The sequence below is a fragment of the Prionailurus bengalensis genome, chromosome X (genome assembly GCF_016509475.1).
Source record: "Prionailurus bengalensis isolate Pbe53 chromosome X, Fcat_Pben_1.1_paternal_pri, whole genome shotgun sequence".
Taxonomy (NCBI): domain Eukaryota; kingdom Metazoa; phylum Chordata; class Mammalia; order Carnivora; family Felidae; genus Prionailurus; species Prionailurus bengalensis.
In genome coordinates this window covers 13,840,941-13,858,331 of record NC_057361.1, presented here as the reverse complement: position 1 = coordinate 13,858,331, position 17,391 = coordinate 13,840,941, and the positions used below count along the sequence as shown (strand labels likewise).

Genomic DNA, 17,391 nt, shown 5'->3' with positions numbered 1-17,391 from the left:
TGAAGCAGCGCCAATAAAGATTCCAACGTCAAACTCCGATTACATGGAGTTTGCGAGTGATTTGAAACATGGCTTTGTTAAGAGCCCTTGTCTGAGAATCAAAAGGCCCCATAACTATGCTTTAATTTAAAGAGAGAGGGAAGAAAGGTCTTTTTAAGTAGATCACATTTCCTCCATTTTAGACATCAAAACGTTGCCACTAAGGATCAGTGATAATCTTTACATTACGGAAAAACCCAGCAAAACTTTTGCTTAGTCTAGAAGGCAAAGGACAAGGAATGAGAACAGTCACTGTCGCGGCCCTGAAGTGTCTTGTCGAGAGAGAAAGTTTTGTAAAACTACAAGGGAGGGAATTTTTACCAGACAGAGATCTGCAGGTATGCTCACCAAAAGGCAGGAACCTGGATGTTTACAGCAACATCATTCAAAAGAGCTAAAACTGAAAATCACGGAAATGCCCATTAAAAGAACAGACAAATAAGCCATGGTATATCTGTCGGAAGGAATACTATATAGCGATGAAAATAAAAACTACAGTTCCATGCGACAATGCGAATGGGTCACGTAAATATAATTTTGAGGGGGAAAAAATCCAGATATAAAAAAAGCACATAAAAGCCAAACCAGCCAAAATAATCTGTGCTATTAGAGGTCAGGGCAATGGCTACCGCCGGGAAGGTACGATTGGACGGGAACATTGGCATGATGTCTAGAAGGCTGCAAATGCTGTTTCTTGTTCCAGGGCCTGGCTACCGAGGGGTGTCCAATTTCTGAGGATTCCTTGAGCCATACAGTCAGGATTTGTGCACATTTCTATATTTGAAGTTTTACGACTATACGTACATCACTTACACATGGGGGAAAGAGAGAGAGAGAGAGAGAGAGAGAGAGAGAGAGAATTCTTTTGGTTCCAGGTAGCCACGTTTCTCTAGAAGCTGGAACTCTGTCAACAAGTTTTTATATCCATTTGCTTACTTGAGGAAAGCCGCCACACTGCTCTGGTCACACACACAGAAACGCTCTACGCCTCTCAGAAAAAGATCCTACGGTTTAGCGCTTCTTTTGTTCAGTTACAGAACACCAAACACTTGGGAGTATTTTCACCATCTGTGCATTTTCAGGAAAAGCAGTCCTTTTTCCTCCCTGCACTGTACCTCCGTGTTAGTTCGGGTCCGCTGACGCCAAGTGCCATACCAAAGAGCTCCTAAATGGAAGAATACTTCTCCCTCATGCGAAGTCCGATCAGGTGTTGGCAGACAGCCTTCCACGTGGATTCAGGGACCCAGTGGTGGCCCTACCATCCCTAAGGGCCTCGGGGTCCTCTGCTGAACCCTCTGCGCGCCGCCAGCAGAGCGAAGAAGAAATAAACTGCCGGGGATTATGCAGGAGCTTTTATACATCCATCCTAGGGCAAAGCAACGACCTCTGTCTCCCACATCCATTGGACAGAACTCAGTCACATGGCTCAACCTACCTGCAAGGGAGGCTGGGAAATGTAGTCTGGCTGTGTGCCCAGGAAGGAATGGGAAGTGCCGGTGAACAGCTGAGGCATTCTCTGCCACGGTCTGCCCAGACCTAGCATCTCCTCTCTTCCGCTAGCTGTTCCACTGTCTGACTACAGTGAGCAGAAGACGAAGGCCTGGACGTGTCATTATGGGAGAAGACGCATACGGTTCCAGAAAGCAAGGGCGTGGGTGTCCACACTCGGCGCCACTTCCACAACAGCACACATCCTAAGCCAGGCCTTCCCCGCCATCAGTAGAAGTCCATGGCCCCCCGAGAGTGAGGGCCTAATGGCTGCCAGACGCTAAATTGTTCTCGCAGAGCTCCACGACAGGAGTTAGGCCAGCCAGGCCAGAAAGCAGGGTGGCGTTCTTCGGTCCTCATTTTTACCACACGTCCACCTGGCCACAATATTTACGGTGGTTGAGGAGCCACAGGGGGTGGGTTTTACCCACTTTTATACCTATTTCCTTTACCCAAGCCCGTGATAATAATCATGACGAAACAGCGACGAAAATGGTGGCATCCGTGGCCTACAGCTCTTAGCCCTCACTGGGTTTTCGGTGTATGCGCCACACGGTGCCACGCCATCCACAGGCGGACTCACTTCATCTTTACCACGGTTCTCCGTGGGGGGTACTAACGGTGTCCCCATCTCACAGGGAAGGAAACTATGGCACAGAAGCTACGAATGTGTCTAAGATGCCACAGCTGGCAAGTGGTGGGACTGAGAGGATCAAAGGCCAACATATACTTCCAGAAAAGTGAGCAGGATGAGGACCACAGCCTGTGATCATGACAAAATTCCCATCCCTTGGGGAACAAACCTTGAACCACGCCAACCAGGCCACAGAAGACACGCAGAGCAACTTGGAAAGACAACTACAAGGTGACAAAGTGAAGCGTCTCTCTGGGTTTTTTTGCTTTTGTCTTTTTAACTTTCCTTCTCACTCAACGGCCATTAAAGCCTTTGAGGTGACAAATCAAGAAAACCCAAGAGGGCTTCAAATGCGCACTGCCAGGCCAATACTCTTAATAGCTTGCCTCGCTCGCTGTCTTTTCTCCAGTGTACTTGGAAGTGAACTCCACTTCTCATCATCTCATCCCCACCCCCCCATCACCAGCCTGAGGTTCGCCGGTCTTAGGGTGTGGGGCAAAGAGTTAAAATAAAGCCACACAAGTGGCAACCTTATGCAATGTATTTTTCTTCGTGCAATTGGATTAGTTTTAATTAGCAGAGGCTAAAACTTTGCCAGATGAGCACTCGTGACATCTGATACCTGAGCCGACTTCCAACATCTCTTCTCTCACACTGAAGGCATTTAACCCAAGTGAAACTCAGGAAACCTTCCACGGTGTCCTTCCCGGGGTCTCGTCTCGGTTTGTCCACTTTCCCCCACACCGCCCCAAACTCTGAAGCTCCTGTTCGTGAAGCAAAAAGCCCTAGGACTTCTCACAGGGAAAAGGATTTCTGCGGTAGTTATTCGTGCTGCACCGCCCCCCTCCGCCCCCAACCCCGAAGTTCATCTCTAGAATCCAACTCTCCATAAACACGCGCCATCTTGCTGTTGAAGCTCTGCAGGGGTGAGGAGGGGCTGGCTGAGGCAGAAGAACTCTGATGCGAAGTTAAAAAGGAAAATACAGCTTTACTTGCATTATTAAAATATAAATACAGGCTCGAGGAAGAGAGTCCAGATGCATGCTGGAGAGAAACATAAATATTGATATTAAATTCTAATGAACATTATGTCTCACTGGCTGTCGTGTCTCCTCTTTGCTCCCTCAGACGTCTAGCACTCAAAATCAAGAGTAGGTGAACTCCAGAGCGGGGCTTCTTATTTCACAGGTCTAGATGCACTCAGACAGAATAATCAGAAATCAGATTTTCAAAAGTTTGGTCACCCTCCACCCAGGCTTCGAGCATCAGCATTGGCTGAAAACACATGTACAAATCGGTACCCCCTGCCACTTCCAAATTGGCCTAAGGTGAACAAGGTCCTTTTTTTCACGTCCCTTAAAATGCTATTTTAGCTTTATCTTAAGAAAAACTCCTACTTCTTTTTTTTTAAATTTTTTTTAACCTTTATTTATTTTTGAGACAGAGAGAGACAGAGCATGAATGGGGGAGGGTCAGAGAGAGAGGGAGACACAGAATCTGAAACAGGCCCCGGGCTCTGAGCTGTCAGCACAGAGCCCGACGCGGGGCTCGAACTCACAGACCGTGAGATCATGACCCGAGCTGAAGTCGGACGCTCAACCGACTGAGCCACCCAGGCGCCCCAAAAACTCCTACTTCTAAGCAAATCCCGCGGCCTCTGAGGCCAGATTCTGATCCCTCCGCCCCGATCCTGCCTACAGCTCAGCACCAAGATGTTATCGACAGCCAGCGCCATCAGGCCAAAGGGAGGAAACGCCACCGTTCCAAACTGTCTGAGTCGGATCCTCCGGGAGAGCCCTGAAAACATTTTCTTCCATGCCCATAGTCATACAACAGGCCCGGCAGGGGCTGGGGTGAGGGCACCCGAGTTCAAACACTGCTCTCCTAACTCAAACGAGCATTATCCATCTGGAACGCGGGAATAGTCTGTATCTTACTTGGGGTGTGGGCCGCACAGGTGAATACAGTTGTTAAAACTCATCAAACCACACACTGGACCGTATGGAAAGTAGACCTTGATTTTATTTGAGTTTTTTTTTTTTTTTAAGTCTCAGAACACCTTTTAAAATCGTCCAAGGCAGCAAAATATGATTAATCAACAAGACTCTGGAAGCGCGGACTCCCTTGACATTCAGAAGTGGCTTTACAAAAGGCATTTGACACATGTGAGAATTTGCTCGCGCTCCTAGAAGGACTGGGACACGTTGTAACATGGTTTCCTTTGAAGCGCGTCTGGCAGGGTAAGAGGGGAGGAGAGTTTTCCTTTCCCCTTCAATTTTATGCCCTCCTGTATGGGTCACATTGCCTAGCCCTAAAACATGAATCAAAAAATGTCAACAGCTCTAAAGTGGATCCAACCACTTCTCATTACTTCCGCCAAACCACCTCCGTCTCTCTCACCAGGAAAGCTGCGGCCGCCTCCTACTTGCTCCCTCTGCTTCTAGCCCTGCCTCCCCGCAGCCTTCTCCAGTCCCAAGAGCCGACGTGACCCCTTCCAACTCTAAGTCAGTGCTGCTACTCCTAGGCTTAAAACACTCCACTGAGGCCCCATTTCACTCAGAGTAAAAGGCCTCAAAACGGCCCACAAGACCCTCCATGAAGCACCCTCTGTCCCTCCTCCCTGCCCCCCCCTTCTCCCACTCTTCTCCTTATGCCACATCCACCACATGGGCCGGCCCCTTTGCCATCCCTTCACCAAGCCAAGCATGCTCTCTCCTCAGGGCCTTTGTACCAGCCCCGCTTCCCTCTGCCAGAGCCCTCTTCCTCCAGCTCTTTCCGACCTGGGCTCAAAGGCTGCTCCCTCCGTGAGGTCCACCTGACCACACCATTTCAAGCAGCAACTCCGGGTACCCGAGTGGCTCTGTTGGTTGAGCAACTGACTCTCCATCTCGGCTCAGGTCCCGTTCTCATGGTCATGAGTTCAAGCTCCACGTGGGGCTCCACACTGGGCACGGAGCCTACCTCAAAAAAAAAAAAAAATTAAAATAAAAAACGAAAATAGCAACCCCACACCACAAACCTTGTCAGGTTCGAGTCCTCTGACTGGCCCTCAGTTTCTTTTTGGCCCCTAACACAGCCTCCTAAGAGGCTTTGTAATCTCCTTAAAGGTGTGATGTTTGTTCTTTATGGTTTTTCTCTCTCTGCCGAAAGCTCTTTGTAATGTCTTGCTCACTGATGAAACTCCAGTGCCTAGAAGAGTGCCTGGCCTATAATAAATGAACGAATCTAAATAATAAGAGCATCGGTCAAATTTTATTTCTGTACTTCCCTGCATAACCAAAAGAGCCCCCAAAGAGCATAGAAATCTTAATAGTTCGCTGACCGTGCACAGGGACATTGCGCTGTTTGGCCGGCTGTCTCCTTCCCCTGACCCGGCATCTCACAGACTTAGGCACAAGGTTCACCTACCTGGAAAAAATGACCACGTGCCTCCCACTCTGCACGCTCCAATTACAGCGCCAGGGAAATGACAGCCAATAATGACCAGGGGCTCATCACGTGCCAGGCACGGTTTTCAGTGCCCGTACACCTTGATTCCTTCGATCCTGTCAACAACCGGATGCCAGGAAGTACTCTCGGTACCTCCATCCCATAACAGACCAAGAAAAACAATTCGAGAAATTGTCCAAAGTCACACAGCTTTGAAGGGGTGGAGCTGGGATTTGAGCCCTCGTGGTCTGACTCCAGAGCCTGCACTCTTAACCACATACTCACTTGCTTCTCAACAATTAGATAACCCGGACGCTCGCCAAACTTACTCAAACGGAGCCTAAGCAAACGCCAAAGGTCATGAACTCCAGACCTTTCCCTCAGAACAGAGAACGAGGACACGAGGTTCCCCCGGGTGTCCTAAAAGAAAGAGATAAGCACTCTGATTCTCTGCCTTTCACAAACCAAGTGCCTTGGAGTCAGAGAAATCGACCCTAGGACCCAGAAAGTCCCCTTGCAGTCCAATGCTGTGGTCATCCTATGGCCAAAACACCAAGAGTCCCCAAAATAAACTCTTTATCCATTCTCTGTAAGAACATTTAAAGGGCCCCTCTGATGGCTGTGAGTCCCGTTTGAGCCAAACTAACCTCAGTTCGCTTTTGAGTAGGGTTATTAGATGGGGAGATCAAAGGAACGCTACAGACATATGGTATCTTGATTTCAGCAAACCATTTGACAGTCGCTCGTGATGGTAAATCTTGTGGGCAAGGTGAAGAAATGTGGTTTGAATGGGAAGGTGGGGGGTGCATCTGTGGCAGCTGCAACAATGGTACCCAAGGAACGGTGACTGACAGACATCATCTCGGAGGGACACTGACGGTACTGCCTGCCAACCGATTCTGGCCTTGAGTCCATCTGAACGATCATTTTATCAAAGATGTGGACGACGGGCTAGAATCATGTTTATGTCTGCAGAGAGCAAAATGCTGTGGGCAGTAGCTGACACATTGCATCAAGATTTTAAACCATCACCACTGATTGGAAATGAAAGAGCAAGGCAAGCAAGATTCAATTGAACAGAGACAATGGGGGAGTCTTGTGAAATTTAAGTTCAAAATACCAAGCGCACAATGGAGTAGAGGAAACCCCGTGTAGAACAACTGCCGCTGGAAAGGGAAGTTTGCGGGCCCTAAGGGCAATAATGCGGCAACAATGCCCTGCAATGGTTAAAACAACAAGGGCCACTGGGCCACCTCAGTCCAGCAGAGTGTTCAAACGAAGAAAGGAACGGGTCCACTTGTGCCCTGCAACCCTCGACGGGAGGTTGGATTGGATAGGTGCTCGGGCCTTTCCCAACTCTGAGAATCCCAAGATTCTCCAACTCTTGTTAAATTCATTTTATTCTCGGTTAATTTCACATCGAAGGACTTAGGTACTTCACAGTTAAGTCATCTTTCAGCACGTGGACGCCCACGTCTTCAGATTCCTGTTTCAGTACACGCTGACCTTCTCACGTTCGTTAGGGAACTGAGCAGTGGACATGAACATCAGAAACAAAACTGGACCGTGTCTGTCTCAGTCATTCACAATGACGAGCGAGACGGGATCTCTGCCCTTTGTGGGCTTGCAGTGTGGTTGAGGGCTTTCCAAATCCTTGTTTCCACAAATTTAGATCTTAGAATGAGAGCCTTACATTGAGAAACCACTCCCATCTCATATTTATTTAGTTAGTTAGTTATTGAGACAGCGTGCGCGCAAGCAGAGGACAGGCAGAGAGAGCATCTTAAGCAGGTTCCATGCTCAGCAGGGAGCCCTATGCGGGGCTCGATCCCACAAACCATGGGATCATGACCTAAGCCAAAATCAAGAGTCAGATGTTAACCCACTGAGCCACCCTGGTTCCCCCCTCATTATTTTTTATTTCACTTATTATTAAGATGTGATTCATGAGGAATTCTTGATGCAAAAAGAACTTTGAGGAATTTTTGTGATTGATGGTTTGTTCCAGGCATACTCTTCCTATGATTTCGAAGTACAGTGTCCTACAAAATCTTGTGTTCCATGATTTTTAATAGTAAAAATAAAGGAAAAAGAAATAAAATTGAGCTGTCAAAACAAAATTCCAATCACATTTAAAATTGTCTCTGTCCCTAAAATTTCAAAGCATTATATGAAGTCAATGAATTCTTAAGACTCGGACGATAGAAGAGATTTCATATGTCATTGCAATTTAAAGGTAATGCCCATTAAAGGTAGACCAGAAGCTCTGAGACTGGAGACATTTCTGAGAGCTTATGTGGAATTTACACTTTCCTGACGGCATTATGTGGGAAAGGCCTCCACAAACAGGAAGAAAAAAAAAAATCGTTTTTGTTACCGTCTTAGCATTCTCAGCCCCACAGAATCTCAAGGATTTCCTAGGTAAAGTGGTTCAATAGTTTTGATTTAAAAGCCCAATCCAGTACAGCAAGAAAAGTCTAGAAAGAAATGTGTTGCTGTTACTAGTTATGAGGAAATTACAACCATGAATTATTAACCTTTGAAAGATTGCTTTCTTCTCAGTTGTTCCGTGATGGATTTAAAAGCAGCTTTCAATGGAGCTGTTAGGATCTCATAACGCATCAGAGAAGCTCGCTGAGCAGACAGGAGGAAAAGAAATCTAGCCACAGTTGCTGAAACATCCAAAACAACACTGCAAGGAGGGGGGCGGGGTGTTGCAAGTGGCAGAACAGACAGAATGGGGGAGGGGGAAAGAATCATCCCTCTAGGAGCAGAATGAACCCGTGATTAGTGTTACCATATGAGCCCAAAATGATGAATTCACCCAATGTGTTACTTCCTACTATCTTTCTGGGTTTAGCAGTTTCTGTGTCCGCTCTGCTCTGGCTGAAATGCTTCTCAAATAGGGAGCTTGGATCTCCAGGGGCCACCACTGACCCCATTCCACAGGTCCATAAACAGTACTCTCAAAGGCTGACAAATGGAACACTAAAGAGTGGATGTGTCTTCATCATAGTAGACTTGAGTTCCTTCTGTACCCCTTCTCACCCCTGAAGCACTGAAGATGTGCCCTAAAGGGTAAGAAGTTATTTCCGGACCCACTGCAGAGCATCTGGGAGGGGCCAGGCATGTGGCTAATATAATAATCCTGGGGCAAATAGCTCAAGGAAAAAGAGGGAGAAACATCACCTCTCCTATACTCCTAGCCCTATGTCTCTGCCCTCACAGTTTAAAAATTAAACAGATTGTTTTGGTCCAGGTTCCCCCAGACCCTATGAGTGCAAATACAAGTTCAAGTAGTTTATGTGGAAAGCAACCCCAAGAACCACCCACAGGGGAATGAGACAGTGAGATGGAGAAAGGGAGGCCGAGAATACACAGTGCATTATCAAACAAGTCAGCACGGTGGGCACCTAGAGCTCAATCCTACTGGGGTGCCCTGAGAGATGGTGTATACCATTCAAGGAAGCTGAGGCATTCGTCCACCAATGCCCCATCCACCAATGGTTGAGTGCTGCTTCAGGAGCATTTAACTCACCGCCACTTCTGGCTTCCCCTACATTCAAGACCAACCGTGGTCCATTAGCCAGGGAAAAAAGCCCCAGGCAGAGTCAGGAGTTTACCATAAGCAGCCTTCAGCATGTGAGGTGAGGGCTGGAGGAATACAGACAGAGTGCCAACACTGGTGGCTGTTTGGAATGAGAAAAGCTAAAAGTTAGCACAGAGTTCTAGAAAACTTGTAGGTGGGGAGGTGGTTGGCAAGGAACTGGGTTCCACTTCACGGAGGAGATGCTGTGTTGGCTGAGTATCAGAGAATGAGTAGGAATCAGCCAGTGAAATGTTCCAGAAGCAAAGAGTAGTATACACATAGGCATGAAGAATGAGAAAGCCTGGCAAGTTGGGGAATGCCCAAGAGTTCAGTATGACTGGATTAGGGTAACAGATGGAGAAGACAGAGAGGGACAATGGGTAGAAGGGCCAGAGATGAAGCTTGTCAAGTGGACAGAAGCATATTGAGAAGGGCCTTGATTTTAATATAGTAATTCCCCTGGATTTGCGTGGCAGTGCATGGGAGAAAAGTCTAGTGCTTGGGGGCATAGCTTGTGGACTCAGCCCTGGATCCTAATTCAAGGCTCCAGCATTTTCTAGATGTTGCTACCTGGAGCAAGTTGCTAATCGCCAGTAAAGTGGGAAACTAACAGTAGCTCTCTCACAGAGTTATTGTGAGGACTGAATAAGTAATTCATATGACTAGCACAAGGCCTGACATAGAGCACAACTGAATAAGTGCTAGCTACAAAATAAAATCAATCCACTCGCTAGATGACAGAAGTGTCACTTCGGTGCAACGGAGAAATGACAGTCTTTTCATTAAGTGGCAATGGATTAATTGTGCATCGATATGGAAAAAATTAATCTTGACCCCCTACCTCACACCATTTGCAACTATCAACGCCCTATGACTCATGACTGTAAATGACAAAGGCAAAACAAAAAACTTCTATAACACAGAAGAATATCTTTATGACCTTGGGGTCGGCAAAGATTTTAAGAACACACAGAACAGAACACAAAAAACACTAGCCATAAGGAAAAAGATTGATAAACTGAACTACAAAAAAAATAAGAATTTCTGCTCACCAAAAGATAACACTCGGAGAGTAAAAAGGCAAGCCACAGAGTTAGAGAAGGTATTTGCAACACCTAGAGCTCACAAATGACACATATCCACAATATATAAAGAACATCTACAAGACAATTTTAAAAGGCACAAGAAATCTTACTGAAAAATGAGCAAAGGCCATGAACAGGTAACAAAACAGCATATCCAAAGGGTCAAAAATATACACGAAAAGGTGCTCAATCTCACAAGCCACCAGAGAAATGCAAATTAAAACCACAATGATATCTTTACTATTCTAACCCACCAGTGTAGCTACAATTAAAAAGACAGTACCAGTGTTGGTGAGGATGCGGAGCAACTGGAACTTTCACGTACTTCTGGGAGTACAAATTGGTATAACCAGTTTAGAAAACGGTAGGCAGTAGCTACCAAAGCCAAACATATACATCCCCTGTGCTCCAGCAATTCCACTCTTAGATATATATCAAACAGTTGGGGGTATATTAGGTCATCAAAACACATGCAGAAAAATGTTTGTGGCAATAGCCCTAAACTAGAAACAACCAAAATGTCCATCATCAGGAGAATGGATCAACAAATAGAGGAACATGCATGCAGCGGAATGTTTTTCAGCAACAAGAATGAACAATCTACTGTATATGTAACAACATGGAGGAAATCTTACAAACATAATGTTGGGGGAATAGTGCTAGACACAAAAAGTATATACCATGTGACTCTACTTACATAAAGTTCAAAGCCAAAACAATCTAACTGATGGGGGTAGAAGTCAGAATAGTGGTTACCTTTGGAGTGGGGGACAGTGACTGGTAAAGGGAGGTTGTTTCAGGATACGGCCATGTGTTATTTCTTGATCTGGGTGACGGTTATGTGAGTTGTTCACTTTGTGAAAATTAACCAAACTGCACACTTACGGTCTCTGCACTTTTCTACGAGAATGTTAAGCTTCACTACAAAACCTACTTTAAAACTCAGTAACTAAATACAATCAACAGCAACCAAAACGCCAACGATATTAAAATGTCTAAGGATGAATGGCTGGGGGTCGAGGCTCGTGAAGTAATTCCAAAGTCTCAGGTTTTAGTGACTGAAAAGCTGGACTTACTTCAAGTTTATGACCATAAATCTCAGAAGGCTCTCAACACAGCCAGGTAATCCTGCTTCCTTACTGCGTCCGAGTTCCCTCCCTGAGACAACATTAACACCCTGCCTTCTCTCCTCACATCACTGACACCATCTCGGCTGATGACCCCACCATGCACCGCACTGAGAAAAACCCGCTGTAATCACGTAGGAGCACCCCATCCCCCCCCCCACACACACACCAGCTCAGCAGCCTGCCAGCCATCTCTACCCGTATATCGTACTCACATCTCCAGCCTGGGCCTCTCTTTTGAATTTGGAATTCACACATCTAATCGTCTAAGACGCATAAGGTATCTCAAGATAACATGGCAAAAATACAAAACTATTGGTGCCACACACACACACACACACACACACACACTAAAATATCCACTCCTCCATTAATTAGCCTTCCCCATTTCTGGTAGTACCCCCTTCTACAAGTTGTTTAAGAGCAAAAATAAATCTAGGAGTCGTCCATAATAATTTTTTTTCCTCTCCTCTCTGGTACCCAATCCAATTAATAAATCCTGTCAATTGTATTTCCAACATGAATTCAGAATCCTACCACCTTTCACAATCTCTATAGGTACCTCTCAAGTCCTGACCACCATCACCAGTCACCCTGTCTAACTGGTCCAGCCGCCTCCAGACTTGCCTCCAGAGTGACTTCACTGAAGTATATGCCAGATCGGGTCACCCCTGCAAAAACCACCCCAGCCTGGCTCAGGGCAACAGAAAGCAGCTGTCCGTGGATAAAGGATAAGGGATGGTGTTCAGGGCGGGAAGGCCATCCAGGGGGTATGGAGGTACCCAGACCCCTTCAAATTCGGAGAAAAGGAAGCAGGGGTTATTTCTAGGCTTCCTCTCCCTTTGAAACTCCCTTAGGCTTGGGGCGCCTGGGTGGGGCAGTCGGTTAAGCGTCCGACTTCAGCCAGGTCACGATCTCGCGGTCCGTGAGTTCGAGCCCCCCCGTCGGGCTCTGGGCTGATGGCTCAGAGCCTGGAGCCTGTTTCCGATTCTGTGTCTCCCCCTCTCTCTCTGCCCCTCCCCCGTTCATGCTCTGTCTCTCTCTGTCCCAAAAATAAATAAAACGTTGAAAAAAAAATTAAAAAAAAAAAAAAGAAACTCCCTTAGGCCTTGAACAATGCTGAAGGGAGATGCATCACATAGTAGGTGCCGGTGGTAGTCCACCCACAGCCCCTGTGCCCTCCCCAGAGGACCCCCGCAGACATTCCTGTACACAACACAGGCTTTGTGCAACTGTCTACCTGGCCCAGGAGCCTGCAGAGCACACACACGGGGCAGGCGCCAGGAGCCAGGGAGTTCGTGCTCCAAGTGTTACTTCCCATCGGTGAGGGGTAGAAGTTGGTGCGTAAGTACTGAAGCTTCCTCACCCCTCAGCAGAACACTTGTGAGGGGGGTGCTGGATTGAATCCCAGTTGTCCACAGTGGTAACCAACTCACAACATGCATGAACTTTCCTCCCTTCCCTGTCTCACCTCCCCACGCCCCCCTTGTGCTTCCAGGAATCTGCTCTCAAAGAAACTACTTGCACAGAAATCCTTATCTCTGGGTCTGCATGCTAGGAAGCCCACACAAAAACACAGAACGTTGTGTCTTTCCTTCCAAAGGTTAGGTTTTCTATGACACCAGACGACAACAATGCCATCCTAAGTTTATATGGACAAAAGAAGAGAGACATCTGGACACAGACTGTGGACGCAAGGTTTTAGAAAAATTAAAAAATAATAGGAGATTTTAAGCCCATCCCTGGGTATTAATTAGCCCCATCTTTATTTATCTAGCCATGTATAAATACATATAAAGAGTACTCCTGTAAAAGAACCTGGAAAGATTGTGTTAAATTCCAGATACATAACTGCCCACTACTGTCTCTAAAGAAAGAGGGGAGAAGGGGGCACATTCTGCCCCAGCACTGAGTTTCACTTGTGTGAAATCTAATTTAAGGAGCCATGTGCCCCCTCCACACACACACAGAAATGTATGCACCACTCAACGGTCTGCAAAACTTCCCTCCAGTTCTTTTGAAGTGAACTCACCACTCACCCCAACCGCACTCCCCAGATATCAGCGCTGTAGAAAGTGAAGGGCTTGTCCCTGCTGTGTGGTTTGGGGTAAGAAAGGAGGCAGGATTAAAGCGCTCATTTCAAGTCCCAGAAGTAAAATATGACTTGGCCTACGGCAATCCTAATTCTTTCCAGAACTCATCCCGGAATTGCCCTTTTAAACAACCAGTCATTAACCCAACTCTGGGTCTTTTATAGCTTCGAAAACCGATCGCGCACATCATTTATTCATTAGGCTTATTATTATTATTGTTATTGCAGAAAAGCAGCGAATTCCCGGGGCGCGGCGCAATGGGGTTTTTGTTGGGGGGGGGGGCGCCAGTGGGCGCGTCGGCGAGGACACAGGGCTGGGTGGCAGGGCAGAGGTGCCCGGAAATCCCCGAGGAAGGATGCCGCGACAGCGCCCCCGCCCCGAGCTCTCCGAGGCCACCGCGCTCGGGCGCAGCTGCTGCAGCAACGGGGGAACCTTCTTATGTAAGTGAGAGCCGCTGACATCACCTTCGCCGCGAGCGTCGCAGCCGGACTAGGCGCCAAAGGACCGGCGCGCGGGCCTAGTGCCCCCGCCCACCGTCGGTTCGTTCCTAAAGGATTCTGCCGCCGCCTGATTTGACCGACCGTGCGCCAACGGGCCCTACGGAGCGCCTCTGGGAGGGCAGATGACACAGAATGACATTTAGTGGGAGCCCTAGTGTGTCGCAAGAGTGAAGTTAAAGGGCAGCAAAGATGCCCAAGGGTCTTCCACACGCGGGTGGATTTGGGTGACAGTACGCGGTGGAGGAGTGGCGGGGGGGGGGGGGGCGGGAACGGGGACACGCCTCCGGGATGCTCCGAAGGCAGATGGCACACAGAGCCATTTAGTAGGAACCCTGCGCTGGCGGGTGCCGAAAAGATGCCCAGGGAGCTCATGGATCTCTCCAGGGCCCGGGCCACTCCTCCCTCCACGCCCTTCCCCGCGGTCCCTCCGGGCCACAAGGCTGGAGCAGAGGCTTTGGAGTTCACTTGCGAGGCGTGCTGCGCCGCGCTGCGTCGCACCCCAGCTCAAGGCACAAGTTCGGGGCTAGGCGCAGACCCTGTGGTGGCAGTAAGAGTGACAAAACCTCTACGGCGTGGCAGAAGCCCTAAAAGGACACTCGCTACCCCCTCGAGCCCCCCCAAACACGCATGGGGGGGTACTACATAGGGCTCGGGGCTGGGAGGCTGGAAACCACAGAAGTTGCACCAATCCCCCGCCCCCCCCCCCCCGGGGAGGGACGGGGTAGATGAGCTCCGGAGATGAATGACAGACCCCCCCTACCTCCCGGGTCCCCATACACGCTCCCTCTCGGCCCGCGGCTGCCCGCGAGTTCCGAGGCCGCCCCTTTAACTTTCTCCCCGCCGCGACTGCATCCCTGTCTCCAGCCCAGCCCGAACTCCCAGCCAGAGGAGGGCTGGGGTGGGTCCCGGAGGAGGGGAGGGTGGGGAAGGGAGAGTAAGGTGCAAGCTGCAGCGGCCGCGACGCCGGGATTGCGGTGACCGGGGAGGGCGCGAGGGTGCGGCGCCGGAGCGGAGGGGCGGACGGCGCGGGTACTCACGGACTGCCTCCTGCTTGGGGTCCAGCGTGCCGAGGACGCGCTGCACGCCACCGAGCTTGCCCTGCAGCGCCCAGACGCGGCGGTGGGTCAGCTGGATGTCGCTCTCAAGCTCCTGGAAGAGGCTGCACGCGTGCCGGGCCACGTCCGAGAGCTGCCGGAGGACGCGGGCCAGCGCGGCGTTGCTGACCGCGCACAGGTCCAGCATGAGCAGCACGGCCGCGGCCGCCGCCGAGGACGCCTCGCCCGCCGCGGCCGCGGCCGCCGCCTCCGCGACCCCCGCCGCGCTCTCCTCTCCCGCTGCTGGCGCCTCTCCGTGCGGCGGCTGCGCCTGGTCGGTCGGGGCGGGCGGCGGCGGCCCGGGTGGCGCGGGGGGCACACGGGGAGGTTCCTCCGGCCCGGGCGCCACGGCCTCGTCCCGTCGGCCGGGCGGCTGCAGGGGCGGCGGCGGCTCGGCGCTGCCTCCGTTCGCGTCCTCCGCCGGGCCGGGCGCCGGGCGCCGCTGCCGGCACAGCCATTGCGGCTCCACGATCCTCTTGGCGAAAGGCATCCCGCGAAGCCGGGCCGCGACTTTCTGGTCTCCTCAAAGAGCCCCTGGCGAGCGGGTAACCGGGCGCGCCCACCTGGGCGGAGAGGGAGCGGGAGTCGGGCAAAGGCGCGACCGGGCGGTCCGGGTACGCGGGGGCTCCTCCGTTCACCTGGTCTCCTCCTCTTCCCCGCCCCTCTAGCAAATCAGTCCACCTGGTCCTCCTCCGGGCGCACCGTTCCCTGGGTAGGATGACAAGAGCCGGGCACGGAAATCCGGGGGGTGCGCCTGGGCTCTCCTCACTTGCTTCCAACCCCGGTCGGCTGGCTCAGCTCCATCATTCCTGCCTCGCCGCCGCCGCTGCCGCCGCCCCGGCCGCTGCCGCCGCCACCGCCTATATAAATGGGCGTGTATGTGTGTGTGTGTATGTGTGTGTGTGCGTGCGCGTGTGTCTGTCTGAGTGTGTGTGTGTGTGCGCGCGTGTCTCGGTGTGAGTGTGTGCGCGCGCCTCAGTTTGAAAGTACCCCGGCGCAGGCCTCTCCCCGCGCGCCCCTCGGCCGCCCCGGGGAGCGACTGCGCCCGGGATCTCACTCCCTCTCTGGGCGGGCGGGGAGGAGGTTTCGGCAAGGCGCTTTGAAAACCCGGAGAGAGGAATCCGCCTCCAGCCCGGGCGCAGGAGGCGGCGCGGGGGCGGCGGGGCGGACGCAGGGCGGAGGGAGGCCGGGGCGAGGGGGGCGCAGCGCCCTGTGCGGCCGCTGGGAGTCACTGGTGGCCTCGCCGCGCCCGGCGCGCTCCGACGCGCAGACACTTCCTCGCACCCAAGGGGTTAGGATAGAGACTCTCAGCGTGGTGGGGGCGGGGAGTCCTCAAATTGAGGCTGGGGTTGTGGGTAGCGAGCGCAGAAGCTGGAGGGTGGGGTACTGGGGATGCGGCAGATTTGGCGTGTTGGAGCAAGTTGCTTCGCCGAATTCCAGCTCTGAGCAAGTCCTTTGGGTTCTTAGCAGGAAAAACTGGGCTGCCCCTCGGAGAGCCCCGGGCTCCGTGAGCGCAGTGAGACAGATGGGCTGGGAGGTAAATGGGGCTCGGGCGCTTCCCAGAGTGGCCAGGGTGCGGTCTATACCTCTTCCCAGGCAACTCTCCCGCCGCTTGCGCTGGGTCAGGTCTCTAAAGAATATCATGAATGAGGCCCAAACCACCAATGAGCGAAAGCCCCAGAAAACTGCAAAACTCATTGACACGTTAGGTGAGATAAGCCGGATCACCTGCGCGTTACCCTACTGTGCTGATCACACACAGGGATTTTAGAGTTCTTTATCGGCGAGATGATGATTCCCAGAAGAAAGTTTTCCCCTTCAGCTAACTGAAAGGTATAATTTCTAAAAATGCATGTATTTCGATTGCAGCGGGCTGCAGGCTGGATGCTGTCAGCCTAAAACCTAAAAAAAGAGTTTGGGAAATGTTAATAAAACACATGCTTTCATCCCTCCAAAAAGAATACTGTAAAAATATTTTTTTTTATTCTAAAGCCACAAGCCAGATCTTGGGAATGCAGCCTTCATTTCATGTGTCTAAAGAGAACATGGAAAAAATATGTTTTATGGCAACAATAAAGTCCTCCAGTCCTGCCCTGGTGCCTCCTCTCTCCCTGCCTTTAGTGGGAGCCTGCACAGGGCCCCACAGTCAGCACTTTGGACCGGCCCACACTTTGGTTATAAAGGCTTCAACAGACCCTTCTCTTATTTTACAAAAAAAAAAAAAAAAAAAAAAGGCAAGGGAATGTCCTTGTTCGTAAAAGATCCAGGGTGGGAATTTGGGGGCAAAGAGCCGTGATGTCTGCAAGGTATACA

At 50.5% G+C, this 17,391-nt stretch overlaps 1 protein-coding gene across 2 annotated transcripts in view; it reads right to left on the bottom strand.

The window, feature by feature from the left end:
• Nucleotides 1-16,174, bottom strand: part of NHS (NHS actin remodeling regulator) — a 339,891-nt gene extending 323,717 nt beyond the window's left edge. The window contains exon 1 of one of the 2 annotated variants that reach the window (XM_043570100.1): nucleotides 15,022-16,174. In XM_043570100.1, coding sequence (XP_043426035.1) covers nucleotides 15,022-15,568 — 547 coding nt within the window. In that variant the 5' untranslated portion in view covers nucleotides 15,569-16,174. The remainder of the gene's footprint in view (nucleotides 1-15,021) is intronic. The other variant, XM_043570099.1, reaches the window with a different exon arrangement.
• Nucleotides 16,175-17,391: the final 1,217 nt, after the last annotated feature.